This window comes from Pezoporus occidentalis, unplaced genomic scaffold (assembly GCF_034315485.1).
Source record: "Pezoporus occidentalis ecotype Australia unplaced genomic scaffold, CSIRO_AGI_Poc_V1 ctg15, whole genome shotgun sequence".
In the NCBI taxonomy this organism is placed as follows: Eukaryota; Metazoa; Chordata; class Aves; order Psittaciformes; family Psittacidae; genus Pezoporus; species Pezoporus occidentalis.
Window position 1 is genome coordinate 2899147 of NW_026913316.1, and position 19571 is coordinate 2918717.

Here is a 19571-nt window from a genome sequence, read left to right on the forward strand (position 1 = left end):
GCCCAGTTTACCTCTGTGTTGCTAAGGGGTAATGTCTTGCTGTGTTTTCCACATTGCTTTCCTTATTCCATTTTCTTTCTGCTGGCTTATTTAAAAATAATATTTTAGTTGGTTATTGATAGCCACAAGAAGTTGAAAAAAGTTCAATAATCAGCTCTGACTCCTGGCTCATTCACATGAATATAGACATTTTAGTCTCCTTAACACTTAAAGAGTCAGTATTTCTAATTCCACAGTGGATATATTAATGGGTTGAAGTGCTGCGCTCTATTTCATAGGATTCAAGGAAATAAACCCACAAAACTTTCGACCTCTGTTTTTCTTTAGGCTGACACTGTGTTTAAATATTTATTAATTCAGAATTTTTCACAGTTTGGGACAATAGCTTATTTTTTATAGGCTGAAATTATGTAAGGGTGAAAGACCATAAAAAGACATGGCTTAAAATACTACATGAGTGATAAATATTCAGTAGATATCTCAAGATGAGATTGACATGACACTGTCGTTAAGTACTGACTTAAAACTAGAAGTGTGAGACCATGGTATCTACTCATTTATTCTACATCAGAGACTGCATTTATTTGTAGAGTGTAATGTTGTAGCGGTTTAAACCCAGCCAGACTGCTTGTTCACTCACTTCCCCCCCTTCTTGCCCTCCCTCTACTCCCGGAGGGGTGGAGAGGAGAATTGAAAAGAATGCAACTCCCACGGGTTGAGATAAGAACAGTTCAGTAACTAAGGTATAACACAGATCACTACTGCTACCACCAGTGATAATAATGATAAAGGAAATAACAAGGGAAGAGAATACAACACCTCACCACCAGCCGACTGATAACTCTCCCCAACAAACCCAACCAAGCGCCGACCAATACCTCCTCCAGCCCTGCAGTCCTAACCCTTCCAGGTAACTCTCAGTTACGTCCTGGGCATGACGTGCTGTGGTATGGAATACCTCTTTGGTCAGTTTAGGTCAGGTGTCCTGTCTCTGCTTCCTGCTGGCTTTCTCTCCTCCCTGGCAGAGCATGAGGCTCACAAAGTCCTTGGCCAAATCAAAACATCGGTGTTATCAGCTCTGTTCCCAGGTCGAAAGTTAAAACACAGCACTACACCAGCTACCAAGGAGAAAAATGACTGCTACTGCTGTACCCAGGACAGATGGGCATTTATGTGCCACTTCTGTGAGTCTGATACCACTAACTTAAGAAAGCAGTTTATACCTCCTGCGGATGCAGTTCGTTTTCTCTGGAAGAAAAAGATTGTTCTACTTCTGTAAGTGGAAAAAAAAAGTTGTAGGTTTAAGTTTGATACCTGGAGTGAAAGAAGCACAACTGAGGATGGTTGATGGAAGCTTATATGCAGCGAGTTGAGGAGCAGATTAAGTATTTATGTTCCCTCCTGAGGTAAGACATTTTGCAGATATGAAGATATCTTTTGTCCTTACAGACAGAGTACAGATACGCTATACTGTGTGCATCACTTCTGATGTACAGTGAAAGTCATGTCAACTTGCATGTAGCTTGTTGGTGAAGCTTTGTGTAAACATTATCCTGCAATGTACTATTTTCTTTGTTTGCTCACTTCAGGTCTCTTCATGACTCAAAAGCAAGTATTTTAGTTATTTCTTTGTGATGATTTATCTGTGCGAATAACAAATATTCTGTCTTTATTTTACTTTCTCATGATTTATTGCCCTTAATAGCCTGTCTCTTGTATTTTGAGTAACTCTCTTTAGCAATATTCCAAGGAAGGACTAGTGACCTAATTCCTGTACATTCACAATTTAAGTAAAGCATTTATATACCAGAATCAGTAAATAAATGCACGTAGTTGCATCCCGTGCAACTGGCCATGATAGTGATTGTGTTTCTGAGATACATGTTTTGAATTATTTTTAGGTTTAGACACAGTTGATTTTTGTTTCTCACCCTGCGCGATCATTTAAAGAAATTAATAGAGAACTACAGTCCTGACCATCGCTTCCCCAGGTTTTAAGCAATGCCTTTGTGTCACATCTTATTCATGGTTTGCCTGCACTCCTCCCAAGTTTTGCAGGTGCAGGAATACTGCTGTAGAGAAAATCTAGAGTGAGAAAGCCTTTTGCAATGAAAGTATGGGCTTTTGAAAAATATGCTTGGCTTGTATTCAGCTCCTGCTGTACATGGAAAAAAATCAGACCAGGTATGACAGGACTTCAATCAGAATTGTGAAAACTGTGGCTTCTACAGACATTCCATCATACTGAGATCCTTTGCTTCAAACTTTGCCCATCTGTGACTCAGCTAATTGCATAAGGTTTCCATTGTCATGGAGAGAAATGGATGGCTTTAATCTCCCTGTCCTCTTATTCTTGTTTAGACATCTGACAGTGGTCACACGGATCTGCCAAAGCACTGAGTTTTTCTTCCCAACGATTCTAAAGGAAGACTGGAGCAACAGCTCAGACGTACATGTTTGCAGTATAAATATCTAATTTATTCATATCCAGCCACTCTTTCAAGGTGAAAATCTGTTTTAGAAATTGCCTAAGTCCCTAGCCCAAAAGGCTGTACGTTAAGACAGTCCTGAAAGAGTTGAGAGTCCTCACTACCAGTCACTTTTTAATTTTTCGTCTTTTATATTCATTATGTTTTTATTTAAACACTAGTAACAATTCATTTTTATCTACTTTTTTTTGTATTCCAGAAACTACCTCTTCAGATTGCAGCTTGAGGATCTCTCTCTAATACAGGTATGTTTTATGTTTGTTCCCATAGTTCCTCTGCATGATGTAGGTAAGCAGGTGTTTTAAAGATAATCAAGATATTTATAAGCTTCATAGCTACAGATAAGTATGCATCTGGTTTTGTCCTCTTTGCGGCTCCTTATTATATAAGTCATATTATCCATTTTAATTCCAGATTAGCCTTTGTCCCAGGCCATACAGACCTGATGTTACGTTACTCTGCTGTGATTTTGTTAGAGTGAATCTATAAAAATGGAGGCTGGAAAGGAGGGTAATTTTCTCTTAGAAAAATGCACTTACTATTGTGCAGCTTCTGTATTCAGAACTTATTATAGAAAAAATATATTTAAAAAATAATATAATTAAAAAAATCTGTCATACTTACAGAAGTTAAATTAAGCAAATGAAACAGCAAATTTTCAAGAAAGAAATACAGTGTGAACACAGGTATCAAAATCTCTGTTTTGTAAATAAGACAGCTATCTATAGTTTAAGACTTGTTTAGAGCTTGGAAGATGAAAAAAAGCCTTTTAGAGTCAGTTAGGCTTCATGGAAAGGTAAGTGAGAATCCCTGATGAATTTATTTTATCCTGAACTTCACCTGACTTCCATATATCAGCAACCTCATCTTCTTTCAGTATTCTGAGCGGAGTTACTTGCTTGGGGTTTGTTGGTTTTCTGCTTCGTTATTTTTAACCTTATAATTTCTGACCTTCAGCATTCTTCTGTTCTTGTCTTTAGGAGTAGTTTTAGTAAATGTAATTAAGTTGGGTGACTTGCTAAGGTATGGAAATATAAAATCACAATGCAATAGAAATGTATTTTTTTTATAATCTTTTCATTTATGCAATTTAAAATTAACTAGCTTTAGATTCAGGACTGTGCCTATTATTTCACTAAGTAATGCTGTACAGTTGAATATGGAAAAGTAAAAAGAGTTCAGGTTAAAGCTGGCTTTTTGATTTGTAGAACATCTTGTGTGTGCTTTAATTAGGCTTGCAGACTTCCTTTGCTCTCTCAGACTACTAGAAATAGGATCTGAAGTTGTCTTATAATTAACCAAAATTGCAGTATTGATAAATATTCAGTTTTGTTGCTATTGCTTAAGGCTGTGAAGCACCAAGCACTTCTTATATCCAGAATTCAGACTGCCCACTTTTACCTTATGTAACATACTCAATATCCTGGCAAATAATTTAGTCCTGAAGACTCTTTATTGCGAGGCTGCTCCCAGAGGTCTGTGGGGATGTTATTGTAGTTTGTTCCGCTAAATCATAGATTGAAGTTCACAGCTGCCCTGTGTTAGCATAAGTATCAGTAGGCTGAATTCACTAATGAGGGAGAAATCTGTAGATTACAGAGGTTTATAATTGTGCTGACTGACTCAAACAAATGCCCTCCCACCTCAGTCTGCCAAAAATACAAAATGAGGACAAAAATCATACTGTTGATGTTGATACTAGGTTGCTAGGTTTTGTTGGTCTTACAAATGTGCAGAACCCTTTTCCATGTGTCAACTTGAGAAGACTGTTTAAAATTTCCTATTCAGTCTTCAGTGCTGTAGCACCACTGTTTTGTGTTTGTATTTTTGAAACTCTTTCTACAGCTCTTTAGAGAGTTTATGCTTCTAAATCAAAACCCAAGTATGTATTTTTTTCCTTTTCACCCGCACATCTTTATAACCCCTACCTACTCCCCAAGTATTCATGTTTTTTCCCTTTATTTTCAAACCTACCATTGTGACTTCTTCATATTTGTCCTTCACAGATCTTATCTTCCTCTTCTTCCCCTCTGTTTCCCTCTGGTTCTATGAGATTGCCCCAGGGCAGCCCTTATCCAAAAGATGTGTTTCCTTGGGTATGCCAGGATGTGGCATTTATGGCAGCTCCAAATTAGCTGTGAGATGGCTGAAGCCTTTTTTTTTGATGCAAGTAAGCCAGGATGTAAGGTGTGTTGTTTAAGACTCCCAAACTCATTACACAACACACTCAGGTCATCTTTTAATCTGGTGTGAAAGTATGAAATCAGTCACTGATCTTACAGTCATAAAAGTAGGCTCGGAAATGTTCTCAAGAAGCTCTTTAGCTCCCCCACCCTCTTCCCAGATACCCCAGGCCAAGATCAGAAGTGAGTGCTGCTATTATTACTGGCAGTTACTTGTCTGAGAACTTCTTACAGGTCTTTAGTCATAAAGATGCACAACTTTTTTCAGCCTTTGTTGGGAAATGTTAAGACATGAAGAGAGTCTCTGTCTCATGAGGGTGAAAGTGTGAAAGCTCTAGTAATGAAAGAAACAGTAACCATTCCTGTGGAAACTTGGAACTCAAATTTACCAGCTACCAACCTGAAATTCACCTACAGCCAAAGTATGTTAACCCAATGATTCACTGAGGTTTACAGCCCTTTCAGACAAGTTTTGTTGGAATGACAGAATGCTAGTTGCAATGCCAGTGATCCCGACATCATGTGTAGGGTTACCTCAGGTATAATTGGAGTAAACTTTGATTTCTGAAACTTTAGGACAGGTGAAGTTTCTCTCCTTCACATGTGGTGAAAGAAGTATTTTGAAGTTAGCAATTAAAAATTACAGTATTTTAAAGCTCCAGATCTTTCAAACTTGAAACTCTATTATGGTTAAGGGAGGTAGAAACAAAAGTGAGAAACAAAGTAAAAGTTATATTAAATCCTTGCAAAGCAGAATGATGGAATTTCACAGGCTAAATAAAGTGTACTGTGGTTTAACTTGTTAATGCAGTATGGGCTAGGCAGATATTCTTTTTTTTTTGTGGAGGGGCTGTCTTTATGTAAGACAGTAAGACAGAAGAAATTTTAGCATTATTTTTCTCCACACAGTTGTTGTTATAATAATGTAAAACCCCCAGTTTAATTCTACTTATGTAGCTCACTTTGATTTCTTTGCATGAATCAGCCTTTGTAAAAGAATGCGGATATTTCACAAGCTACAGAACTGTTTTCACCTTAGGAAGAAAAAGCACATGGTGAACTGCTAGCTGTTAGAGGCTTTCACTGTAGCACAATAACAATACAAAAGGTCTAGAAACAAGACAACCTATACACCTGTCGTTTCATTATTTTAGAAAATTGCTCAAGCTTTAGCTTTGCAATTGTGTGTCTGAAGGAAGAGGAAAATTGCTGACTTCTTCATGCACAGCAAATGCTTCCAGCATGGAAGCACAGATGATTGTTACAATTTGCATACTCGTTTTCTACAGTTTCAGTTAGACTTTTATAACTGTTTGATTTTCACATTGATGCTTTGAATTTTTATTTTTTTTTAATTATAGCAGTTTTCTATCTAGAAAATAAAGGGAATACCTAACACTTAATCTTGACCATTGACGCACTTTAGTTATTTTTGTAAAAACAATTTTCCTCATCTGTCATGCTGAAGCGTCTGTTGGAAGAAGTCATTAGTTTGTCCACACATTGCTATTATGAAGAAAAAGGCTTCATGTTGCATGTAACAAACTGGAACAGTAAGAGTCATTCAGGTATAACAAAAGTATCTTTGCAAGTCTTTTGTTTAGAAATTTCTGTATATTTTTGAGATGATATTTTATTAAAAAAGCATTTGTTTGGAATGTTATCAGACAGTGCAATATTATCTGCTACTGGCTCATTATAGGAAAGATCTTTAAAAAGGAATAAAGTAAAATAACAACTCCTTGTTGATAAACTTCTGCAGAAATTATTTTTGGACAAAACAAGTGTGTCCTGTTTTCTGCAAGTGTATACCTGGAAAACAGCTTTTGAAACACAAGATAACTTTCCTTTAAAAAACAGCACAACAACGAAGCCACCAAAACCCAAAACCCGCAAAAGCAGACAGCCATTTGAAATACAAGTTCTCACAAGAGAAACGCAGAACAGAGATTAATGTATTAAAAGGGTACATTTCCATCAGTTCAGTGAAAGTTAATCCCTTGTAAAAGTGAGGCTTAGAGTGCTACTAGATTGCATCAGACAGGAAGTGTGTCTAAATGTGAACTAGGCCTGTGCAGTGAGACATTGCTTGCCCATTGTGGGTACATCAAAGTTGTCATCCTACATGTGATAGTTCTGTGCCCTGTACTTTGTAGCATGTTGTTTGAGTAAGCAAGTTTCATGTGGTAGTGTCTGTAGCAAACCAGTATTTGATGTGTCTCAGCAATTTCCTTTGTCTGGTAGAATAAAGAGAATAAAGCGAGTAAAAGCCTTTTAAGCTCTTGCTGGTGAAGCCTAAGATTCAAATTGTTCAAAGTTGACTGCTGGAACAATGTGTGTATAGCGATTATGGGTTAGGAAAGAAGCACTCATTGGACTGTCATTGTAGAAGGACAAATATTTTATAACTCTTGCTACAGCAATAGGAGGCTCACAGCCGTAGAAGGCCTCACTCCGCATGGTTTTGTTTTGCAAGTTTTGTCTTGTTACTGTTCACCTTAAGTAATAGTAGAATAATCCATAAAAGTCTTGTCCAAGATGAAAGGTGGATTTCCTGAAAACTTGCTTGTGTTCCTTAAAATATAAAACCAGAAAGCTAAATAGTAGTGTTAAGTGAATAGATTTGTTCTCAAACATGTTTTTTGAAAAGACAATGTCTGGCTGATGTCAGGATTAATAATGGAGCTTTGCCATCAGGTAGAAGGAGAGAATGACTCTCACAAGTATCTATTTTTCACCTTATTTTTTTTTTTATGTTTGCTGATGTATCTGTAAAGAGTGAAAGACTAATACATGCTGGCTTATAAAAATGTGTATGCTACAACTGCCATAAACATTCTTACAAGCCAGCATGTATAAGCTTTTCACAAACCTGATAGAATGTATGTATTTTTAGTTCATCCATAGGATGAACTTCTTTACAAACTCGCATCATTAAAGCGTTTAAAGGGCACATGCTTGGGTTTGTCTTTCTCAGTGCATCTTCCATCTATGCTAGGAAGCCTATTCTCAGAGGTCTCTATTTGAGATGCCCAGAAGGTTGAATACAAGCCTATTCCACCTGATCCTGTAGTTACATAAATCTCCTGAGATTTCATTCTCATGCTGAATCTGCACATCTTTCAGTTAGAACTACACATACCTCAACGTCCATTTTTAAAGGCAATTTTAACCCCTCGTTTACTGCAAGATTTAAATTACATTCTTTATGCAGGATAAGAAGATTGGAGGTTCTTTTTCATATGTTTTATTCAACTCTTAAGTTCTGGAATCTTGAGACTTTGGAGTTATATATATATATATATATGGGTATGGGGGATATGCCCATTAAGGAGGTATTCAAGGAATTAAAGGCAAGATTGGATCTAGGAATTGTAAGGAAAAGGAGCTACTCTGGAAAATTATTTTTTACCAAAGAGAATTCTTGCTGGTGTTTATGTGTGTCTAGAGTGTCAGGATTACCCGTTACATATGATAGTTCACTTTTATATGAGTCATTAATGGCTAGATTGTATGCTAAATAATGAGTTAAGTAAATTGTAGTACTCTTTGAATATATATTTTGGTTTTATCTTGGTTAAACAAAGAGGAAATCTGACTTTATGAATCTTACAACTTACCAGGGTTGTAATCCCATTTTGAAAATAAAAATGGCTTATTGTTATTATAAAATGAGATCATATTGAGTCTTTCATGACAGACTTTCATGCTTTAGTCTGTCTTTTTAGCTAAGGTGGTATTTGGCCCAGTCTAGAGAAAGTGATGTTTGAAGAGAGGTGCAAATGAGTCAGACTTTCTTTATGGTTCATTTTTTGGGACAGTCCTATGAACAAAATTCAAGCTTGTAAGAAGTCATCATGTAGAATCAAATGTTTAATTTTTGCTGATAATAAAAACATTCAGTTATAATCAACAACTTCAGAGAAAAATGTAAGGAAGCTAATATTTAATCTTTTAATTGCCTTAATTTATTGAGTTGCCAAATAAACAGAACCCCTTAAAAGGCAGCATAATGCTTTTTCTAAAACTTTTATTCACTGTATTTCAGTACATTTATTTTTTGTGATGTATGTTACTTACAGTCACTATTTATGGAATAGATGTCTGACTTGTGAAATACAGGAAACAAACCTAATGTTTTATCATTTTATTTTGAGGTGAAGTTACTCGTGTAGAAAAGGAGAGCAAGAAAAACTTTCTCTGATTTCCTACTTGAAGGCATAAGGAAACCAACCTAAGGATGTCAACTTGTATCAGCTGTAGGTTGGCAACATAGATATTAAAAGCAGACTCAGATTTAACATTCTCTTTGGGTCCCTAAGGTGTATGTGGTACCAAACAAAAAAGTGAAACCCCCTCTGTTGATTTCTCCTTTATACTTAGGGAGGGATACTCTATTTCCCTCACTCTTATTACAGATTTTTTTCCCCCTTCTTTATGTAAAGGGAACCACCAAAACATGATTTCTGTTTGGGCCCTTCACATTTTTGCCTGGGATATATGAATGGAAAATAGATAAGCTGGATAGATAAGTTAGTGTTACCTTTGATGCTGTTCCAAGTTCCTTGAAAACTTGCAAGTGAAGGGAGCAACTAGTGGTCATACAGCTTTCCCAAAGAAGGCTGAGGTGAGCAAGTTGCGGAGTGAAAAAAAGGTGATAGAGCAGGTGCAAACTTCTGCTTGGGTGCTAGGGGTGAGCAAAACTTAAGCAGACATTTGAGCTGTTAGCTTTTGTATAAGGTGGTGCTGAGAACAGGGTTTAAAACAATAAAAAATAAAAGGCAAAGCACCGTACATCTGTATCGTGGTTTAAGGAACCCAGGACAATCTGCTTATCACAGTGCCAGTTCTATACAGTACCTCTTTCTCCTGTTTATACCTTTCTGATGGCAGACTGCTGGATTTTACTATACAGCAGCTCCACAAATAATTACATTAGACAAATGGGAATTTAAAGAAGAGTTAAGAAGTATTTGTGAAGCCAGAGCAAGTCCTTTGTGGCAACTAGAGATGGACTTGGTGGCTGCTTTAATACGTACCTAAATTGCCTCTTTTGCTTGCAGCTGAAAGGGGCTTCCTCAAGCCGTATAAAACAAGTCAGATCACACAAATCCTGATCTTCACTTTATGGTGTATTTTGTGGGGAAATCAGTTACCAGCAGACAGTGGTCATTTCTCTTGGAAAAAAAAAAAAAGCTACTGAAACAGCTGGTGTTTGTAGATTCACCTGCATGCTAACATAGAAGATGGCTGCTGTTCTGAAACCATCTGTGGTCATATTTGGCCAAATACTGATTCACCCTTCATTCTGAATATTATTGCTATGCATGGGATTTTTCACCCTTATATGTGTAGATACATGTCGTTTCTATTTGTTTGAGGTTTTTGCATGTGTTGTGTTCTGAGTTCATATACAGACCACCATTATAAAACTACATAAAGGGCATATGTGGCAGCCAATTGGATTTATGACTCCTCTTCTGCTCACCTCTGTTACTCATTTACACTTGGCTTCTACGTAATTGGAAGGTTTTAGTCTCCAAAATATGTAATTGCCTACTCTTCAGTACAGCTGAAATTTGTCATGTAAACTTAGAAGGAGTTTAAGTGAAGCAGAAGAATATTGACAAATTCACAGGGCTTTCTTGCTGCTTTGACTTATCAGTATGCATTAGTATTTTGGGAGATGGAGGAAAAGAGAAGAAAAAGAAAGCCAGGCAGAGATGTCATTTTTAATTTATTTGCTGTATCTGTCATTGTTTTGTGCCAGTACTGAAATATAAATGCAAATGCATTTCTAGACAAATGAGTCTGAACACATCCATTTAGCTAGAGCAGCTTAGCTTGTTTATTCCAAGTTTTGCTTTCGTACCTCTGCTTGTTAGGCTGCATTTCTTGTACATTTGTAGTATTTTTTTTTTCTGGTTTCACAGTAAATAGGTACAAAAAATTTTCACTTCCAGTGGAGTAAAGCTTCTCTTTTCTTGAGGTATTAAACTTTTGTGTTTTGTTTCTAATGTGAAGGGGAAGCCTAGATCACCTTGTTATATAATATAAATGCATTTGTTCTCATGAGAAATAGAGGTGATCTCAAAAGGTATGTGCATACGTTTTACAGCAGATGTTCAGGAAACAGCTGATGTGGATTTTATAGTGGTATAATGTAGCCCTTTCTGATAATTTTTTGCCAGAATGTTTGGTGGTCAACAAGACTGCACTATATGCACTACAAGTAATTGTGGAAATGTCTTTTCTAAGAAGGTGGTGCTCATGTTTACATTTTTACAAACATGAGTTTACCGATTCAGCTGCATAAGAGTAATCAGGCTGCTGCTTTCTAAGTATCTGAACTGTGGCATACTTCAGCTAATTCTGGATTAAAGCAGTATTTTGTGACAACAGTGCAATACTTGTGGAGTGACACAGGCTCTCCTTTGAGAATCATCCTCTCTGCATGTAGCCTTTATACTGAGAAAGTGCAGGAATGTTATCAGGTTGTGCAGAAAATGAAAGCAGAAAATACTAATATATAGACTGAAGGCAGATAGTCTTCATTCTTACAAACGGTTGCTGATGAAGGGTTTCAGCTCTTTGACACCTAGATGCTGCAAGGCTGAGCAATTTAGTAAAGAGATGGAATTATGCAATATGCTTTGAAAGAGATTATCTCTGTAATACGGAATCTGCAAACATGATTATTGATTTTTGCTTGCAGGCTCTGATATGGAACTTCATTTTCTGTTCTGACCCGTAACAACTAATTCGAGTTCAACCCTGGTTTGTACACCATGCATATTCCAGGAGTAGGCTTAAGGGTGTATCTTCAGTCACAGAGAGGATTGTGTTTTATAGTGCTGCAGAAATTCATTTAGCAGTTCTGCTGGGCTAATGGATGTAGATGCTTCTGGGTAATTCTGCATATAGGAGGTGAGTTCAGCTTGCATCTCTATGTTAGCAGTCATCAGTACCTAGCTAAGGGCACTGTGTGGCCCATAGCGTCCCCTGCCATTGCACATTGACCATGAAATAAAAAACCCCAACATTTAAACTGAGAAAAAGAGAAGATGGTGGAGCAGTCTTATGTCCGCTTGCCACATAAAAAGTTAAGATCCTGTCCTGATTTCCTGCCAGGGGCCCGTGGAGGAGCAGGCAAGAGGCTGCATGGTGCTTAGGGCTGGGATTAAATCATGACACACATATAGATATATCAACACTGAGTTCTAAGGAGCCTATGACACAGTGCTCTTAAAGGACACACGCAGCTGCTGAATTGTGGGAGGAACAGGCTGTTTCCATAAGGCAAAAAGTTTTGCTTCCTTCATCCCTAAGGAAGAGGTGGAAGTTTTTGCAAGGTCAGTTTGCTATTGCGATTAAGGAAAAATAGGATTCTGAAATATTCAAGGAAAAAAAGCAGCAGTGCTGAGGGTGAGAAACACAGACAATTGTTGCTATAACCTAAGGGAAGTGATGAGTAGCATTCTACTTTAGAGGACTAAAGTTGTTTTGAATTTTCTTCTGATAGGTTTATCTAATCTTTTAGGACAATTTTTTGCTCATTTTGCCTATCCTCATTTTGCTACTGCCTTTTCCCTCCCCTGTTTTTAGTAGATGTTTTTTGACATGTATTGTTTTACCCATCCCAGAGTGTACCACAATATGATGCTTCTGTTGTCAAGTCTGGGAGTGATAAATCATGTTAAACTATGGAAATAAATGTATTTATTAAAATTGAAAACTAGATGTGTTTTGGAATATCTGCTGTTAGACATATATACGAGATTTCTATATAAAATTTTTGGTTCAGCTGCTATTTTGGATTTATCTGAAGAATAAGTGACAGGCAAGGTAGACAGCTGTTTAATTTTCTTCATCTCTAATGCAGCTATACCAAAAGCCCTTGAAATACCTTCTCCTGGCATGCATAGAGCCTCTTGACCAGTCACAATGAGGTGCTTCTGCCGCCAATGCAGTCAGCTGTTGAGCTGTTTGGAAATACAAATGGGTTCTGCCCCTTGATAGCTTGATGGCATTAAGGTACACTGTGCACCGTTGCCTACTAGAGCCTTATACTCCTGTGGGACTGATGTGCCAGGCCATGTGACCCACATATTCCAGTAAAACAGGTTGTCCCTATTGTCCATGACACAGACAAACTGAAAACTGATGTCATAAACTGCTGCATTCTTTCTCTTGGTTGCTTTATGGGAAGATTATGGCCTTTAGAGGGCAATTCGGTATATTGAACATTTGGGAATTATTCTTGGTCTGTGGGGTCTAGACCTGCCTGCTCCTTCACAATATTTCTAGGTGACTGACCTCAGAATGGAACTTGGAGTCTAAGGTTAGGTGCTTAGGCTCTCTGTCAAGTGCATGGGGCTAACTAAATACTCAAGAAAAGGTTCTGCTGGTATCTGGATTCTGGGCTATTGTCATGGTTTAAACCCTAGCCAGACAGCTTGGTCACTCAATCCCAGTGAGTGGTGCTGGGCTGGAAGCAATCGAGGCCCCCTTCCCCCCGCCCCAACCCTGCAGGGGCTCTCCTCTTCCCCACTCCCGGAGGGATGGGGAGGAGGATCGAAAGAGTGCAACTCCCATGGGTTGAGACAAGAACAGTCCAGCAACCAATGTACAACACAAATCACCACTGCTACCACCACCGACAACAATGATAAGAGAAAATAACAAGGGAAGAGAATACAATACCACCCGCCGAGAAACGAGTCCCACCCAGAAGCCCGTGTCCTTCTGGGTAACTCCCAGTTACCCCCCACTGGGCATGATGTGCTGTGGTATGGAATACCTCCTTGGCTAGCCTGGGTCAGGTGTCCTGTCTCTGCTTCCTCCTGGCTTCCCCTCCTCCCTGGCAGAGCATGAGCCTCACAAAGTCCTTGGTCAGGGTAAACATCACTTAGCAACAACCGAAAACATTGGTATTATCAGCATTGTTCCCAGGCTGAAGTCAAAACACAATGCTGCACCAGCTACCAAGAAGGAGAAAAATTGACTGGTACTGCTAAACCCAGGATCGTATCCACCCCTTATTCCATACCATTCACGTCATGCTCAGATCCCACATTTTCAATATACCATCACTCTTACCTCATATGTATACATATATATACATCCACCCAGAGCGAGTGAGTGAGCGAAATTATTCCATAGTGCATGGACCAATCCCTATAATGCTGCCGAGTCCATTCGGTCCATGATGTCAGGTTCGATCTCTTGTAACAGTCTTTCAGGGCAGGAAAGGCTGTGTGCAGTATGGGATCGTTGCCTGCTGATGCTGATCGTTCCTTTACTGTAGAACTCGTCTGGTTCTATCAAAGTTCATTCTCTGTTGGGATGATGGTTGGCAGGAAGTCAGGGCTAGTCACTGGTGACCTGAAGACATCTAGTTGATCGGCTATAAAAGTCTTAAACAGCAGGCAACAGCATACAATTAAGTTCATTGGCTGTTTTCCCCTTGAGGTACACATTGGACTTCCCCATCTTCCTGCATTACCCACCAAGTATATCCAGGTCCCTGAACAAAAGCAATCCCATGAGTGGGTTTGCCTTTACCTGAAGCAGGAATTACCCAGACTGTCTTCCCAGCAAATTCTTCATATGCACCACGGGAACTTTGTCCCCCTGTACAATATGTAAAAGTTCTGCCCTGTTGGCAGATCCTCTGGTGTTGACCAACCAGGTGGCCTTTGGTAAGTGTGTATCCCAGTGCTTGAAAGTTCCCCCACCCATTGCTCTCAGTGTAGTTTTTAACAGCCCATTGTACCGTTCGATTTTCCCAGAGGCTGGTGCATGGTAGGGGATGTGATATACCCACTCAATGCCATGCTCTTTGGCCCAAATATCTATAAGGTTATTCCGGAAATGAGTCCCATTGTCTGACTCAATTCTCTCTGGGGTGCCGTGTCGCCACAAAATCTGTTTCTCAAGGCCCAGGATGGTGTTCCGGGCAGTGGCATGGGGCACAGCGTATGTTTCCAACCACCCGGTGGTTGCTTCCACCACGGTAAGCACATCATGGCGCTTGCCTTGGCGGGTTGGTGGCAGTGTGATATAGTCAATCTGCCAGGCCTCCCCATATTTATAGTTCAATCATCGTCCTCCATACCAAAGAGGCTTTAACCGCTTGGCTTGTTTAATTGCAGCACGTTTCACACTCATGAATAACCTGGGCAATAGTGTCCATTGTTAAGTCCACCCCTCGATCATGGGTGCATCTGTCTGTTGCATCTCTGCCCTGATGGCCTGAAGTGTCATGGGCCCACCGGGCCAAAAATAATTCACCTTTATGTTGCCAATCTAAGTCCATCTGAGCCACTTCAATCTTAGCCGCTTTATCCACTTGTTCGTTGTTCTGGTGTTCCTCAGTGGCCCGACTCTTGGGTACATGGGCATCTACATGACGTACCTTCACCACCAGGTTCTGCACCCTGGCAGCAATATCTTTCCACAGTGCAGCAGCCCAGATGGGTTTACCTCTGCGTTGCCAGTTGCTCTGCTTCCGTTGCTGCAACCACCCCCACAGGGCATTTGCCACCATCCATGAGTCAGTATAGAGATAAAGTACTGGCCACTTTTCTCGTTCAGCAATGTCCAGGGCCAGCTGGATGGCTTTCACCTCGGCAAACTGACTCGATTCACCCTCTCCGTCAGCAGTTTCTGCAACTTGTCGTCCAGGACTCCATACAGCTGCCTTCCATCTCCGATGCTTTCCCACAATACGGCAAGAGCCATCAGTAAACAAGGCATACTGCTTTTCACTTTCTGACAGTTTATTATATGGTGGGGCCTCTTCAGCGCGCATCACCTCCTCCTCTTGTGACATTCCAAAATCTTTGCCCTCTGGCCAGTCCATGATAACTTCTAGAATGCCTGGACGACTGGGGTTTCCTATTTGAGCTCGTTGTGTAATTAGTGTAGCCCACTTACTCCATGTAGCATCAGTTGCATGATGTGTAGAGGAGACCCTGCCTTTGAACATCCAGCCCAGCACGGGCAACCGGGTTGCCAGGAGGAGCTGTGCTTCAGTGCCAATCACTTCCGAAGCAGCTCGAACCCCTTCATAGGCTGCCAGTATTTCTCCTCCCACTGAGGAGGAATGCTGAGAGCACAGGGAAGCATAAAGCCTTTTCTTGAGTTAGGCATCTGTATGTAATTTGACAATAGGGATTATTTTTCTCTGTCACCCATGTGCAGCAGGCTTCTATTGTGAATATATTGTGTGCAAAATGTATGTTAAACTGAAATATCAGTATGAAGACTGTGTGACCATTATTATACATTCTTAAGCAAGGCTTCATTGCTGTCTATTATAGAATTAACCTGTCTTCTCTAGACGGTACTTCTGGATTTTACATTTAGTTTGGTGCCTGGCAAATACCAAAAGGAATATATCATTACAAAGTCATACAAATGATGACCAACAATGTGGTTCAAAGAAAACAGATTAATAGAAAAGGAGTTTGATTAGAGGTTGATATGTATACCTGCAGTTGTATATACATTCAGTTTTGAAAATAAGTTCCTTGATGAAAACCTATTAGTCTTTTTCCCAGGCTGTAGCTACTGTTTTAGTACTCAAAAATAGTCAGCCCCAAAGCTGCTAGTGTTTTGGTTTAGGTTTTAAATTGGCAGATTCAGTTAGGTTTATTAAAAGGCAAATGAAAGTCCTGAGAAAATCTTATAATTCCATATTTATGTGGGTAGCCAGAATAAAGCAACATTACAGAAATCAATTGTAGGAATCATCAGTATCTGGGACAGAAGCAAAATAAAATTTATGTTAATTGTTAGTTAACAACTTCATTGTGGCATTGACCACTTTTGTGGTATGTGATTCAGTTTCTTAATTCTTTAGTCTCTAAATGAAACCTAAGGTGAGTATGATTTTCCAGAATTTTGACATCACCTTTCTATGACTTTAAGAGCTTTTAAATTGAACATTTTGAATTAAATGCTGTGTTTGGTAACTGCACTTAACATAGGTTTCTGTTACTTACATTTAAATATGAATGAAAGAAGGCACTCATTCTGAAGCCACACTAGAAGGTAAATACAGTAGCTGACCAGAATTTGTATGTGTCACTAGTTTTAGGATATCTGTCAGTGGAAATCCTGTTTACAAGGTTTATAGTCTTAGGCCTATAACCTTTAAGTCTTTGCCTAGATATTTTGATAGTTCTTGGCAACAGTTCTGTCTCCTTATGCTCATCTCATGAAGCCGAAATGAGGACAGGTCAAACTGTCTGTACTTCCGCCCCCCCCCATTACTGTGAGATGAAACCAAGATCTAGTGAGAAGAGAGACTTTGTGGGAAGTGAAACTGCATGAATGTGCAGATTTTTACACACATTTTAATTTCCATTGATGATAGGAAAGCTTTCTCAGTGAAACTTCCTGGCTCCTAGACGCATGGTTATTTTTGTTACTCCAGTAGAGTTTTTCATGCTGTTTTGCTGAATACCTTGACAATTAACAAAAAAAAGAGGGGGAAAAAACCCCTGAATTAAGCTTTATGCTGTCAAAGCCACAAAAAACCTTTTGCAGTGGCATTTTTTCTTACTTTAATTATGCTAGGATTTATTAATGAAGCTTTAATAATATACCAGGACAGGTCTGGAGAAACAATAATGCTGTAAGTTCATAAAAGATCAAAAATATGCCATCGTATATTTACAAGGACCACTCTAGGCATGATTCCAGAGTCTTTTCTCACATGACTGTCAGTAGTGTTACTTGTAGAATATTATGCTACTCAGCATGAGAAAATAAAGCTGAATGAGTTGTACTTAACAAAACCGTGCATATGTATTGACAAATAAAAGCTGAATGGAGATTTTCACATGCTAATATAGACAAAATCCTCTATAAGATTACTTTTTTTTTTTTTTTAACATAATGTGGTCCATATTGACAAACAAGAAATGAAGCAAAGGCATCAGGAGACCTGCATAGATGCATAAGGAGCTTCCAACTAGATTCAAACATAAAGTGTTCAAGTTGTGGAAGCATGGACAGCTGACTAAGGCAGAGTAGGCCTGGCTGGGATGAGGAAATCCAAAGCACACATGTAGTTGGACCTGGTGAGAGATAGGGAAAGCAAAATAACATTATTTTTAAAGAAATTAATTGGATAAGTACCAACTACTGTCATGGTTCTCTTTAAGTTATATTCAAATTATACACTCTTGTAATAATTTAGCTATCCGGTAAAGGAGGCTATGAAGGAAAGTTGAAACCTGGGAACTGATGCATGAAAATCATGTCCAAATAATCTACAAAAGAGGCTTGCTGTGTAAACCAAGAATATTATTTCATTAGAATTTGTAGTTTATTGATTTTTCTGCTTCACACCCAGCTATGTCACACAAAAAGGAAGAACTGCTTTCATTTTTAATTGGAGAGGAAAAAAAAAGTAATTCTTATTTCTGTAAAATTACATAGAAAAATGTATGAAGTTATTCATTGTACAATTGCATTTTAATGTAGGTGCACATTAACATAATGTTATGTTAATATATGCTATGATTTAGCGTAAGGTGTCCCTGCCCACGTCAGGGGGTTGGAACTAGATGATCTTAAGGTCCTTTCCAACCCTAACAATTCTATGATTCTATGATTCAAGGGAATAAAGAATGCTAAGTCTACTCAGGCAAATGTTGAAGAAATATTTGTGTCATTGTCACTAAATTTGTGAAAACGTCATTAACATTTGTGATCAAATAATGGGTAGTGTGATGATAACCTGGTTTCTAGTAGGGCCATTCTCACTGAGACTTGCAGGCTGCAGAGATGAATAACAAGACAGAATGGAACAGAGGAAAAGAATTAATCACTCTGAATCCAATCAGACTGAGGCACTGTAAAAGCATTTTAGAGTGGATGTGACATACAAAACTCATGGACAGGCTGGTGTTACGGAAGGCCTGTCTCTGCCAATCACCCTTGTGTATTGGGAAGAAAACACATCTTTTAGCCTGAGAACAGTCATGGTAGGGCGAATGCACCTTGCAGATGGAGCCAGGGAGATCACAGAAGGAAAAGTTCATTGTTTACTGCAAGAAGTAAGTAAAAAAAGGTATTTGTTTTTATCTGTGAAGAAGTAATATTTGCCAGACTTCCAGAGCAGCAGGTGTATGTACAGTGCAGAATAGAACAGAAAGGATCTTGAAGCTCTTGCTGGGAGAACCAGCCATGCATAAACTCCCCACTGCTTCTAAATAGCCAGATGAAGGAAAAGTACCAGAAAGCTGGAGGTAACTTTTTCCAAAAAATGCACAAATTGAATCTGGTTTATGTAGTGAATCAGAGTCAAGGAGGTGAAAGAGCTTTAGTCAGCGTAGGCCAGAAAATGGAGCTCAGGAAGATAAAATCTGGGGAGAAAAGAGGATTAAAACCAGTAGTTTCTTCCTGAACAACTGGTCTGGCTGGTTACATTGCACAAAAAACAGCCTGTTAAAAATGTCCACAAAATTGTCAGAAAACTAAATCATCTCTGGAAGCCAGCCCACATCAAAAAGGGTGAGAGACAAAACCTGTCCAATCACTATGGCAGAGAAGACTCAGAGTGTGTTGGAGACAGTATTAAACGTATGATGAGCAGACTGAAGGAGAAAGGCTAATGCTGTGTTTACCAGGCTGAGATGCATAATTTTGAGCCAAAATTCTTGCAGAACAGGTGGTTGAGACTCTCCAGATGCACCTCTTTACAAAGATCTGTAAATGGCTGTGCAGATCCTGGGTGTAGTCACTGGCTGAAACACAGTCTGCTGAGAGCTGAGCAAAACCCAGGGACTGTCTGAAGTTATTTACAAGTCCTACATCTGCAGTCAAGGCACCATGTTGTATGTTGCAGCTGGGATCACACAGCCTGGAACTATCGCTCTGTTAC

At 39.0% G+C, this 19571-nt stretch overlaps 1 protein-coding gene across 11 annotated transcripts in view; it reads left to right on the plus strand.

The window, feature by feature from the left end:
- SEMA5A (semaphorin 5A) overlaps positions 1-19571 on the plus strand; it is an 844194-nt gene that overhangs the window by 130108 nt on the left and 694515 nt on the right. For all 11 annotated transcript variants that reach the window (XR_009963244.1, XR_009963245.1, XM_062610854.1 and 8 more), the window contains one exon: positions 2689-2734. Coding sequence is in view for 9 of the 11 variants with exons in the window: in XM_062610854.1 (XP_062466838.1) it covers positions 2689-2734 (46 nt within the window). In the remaining 2 variants the exon portion in view is untranslated. The remainder of the gene's footprint in view (positions 1-2688; positions 2735-19571) is intronic.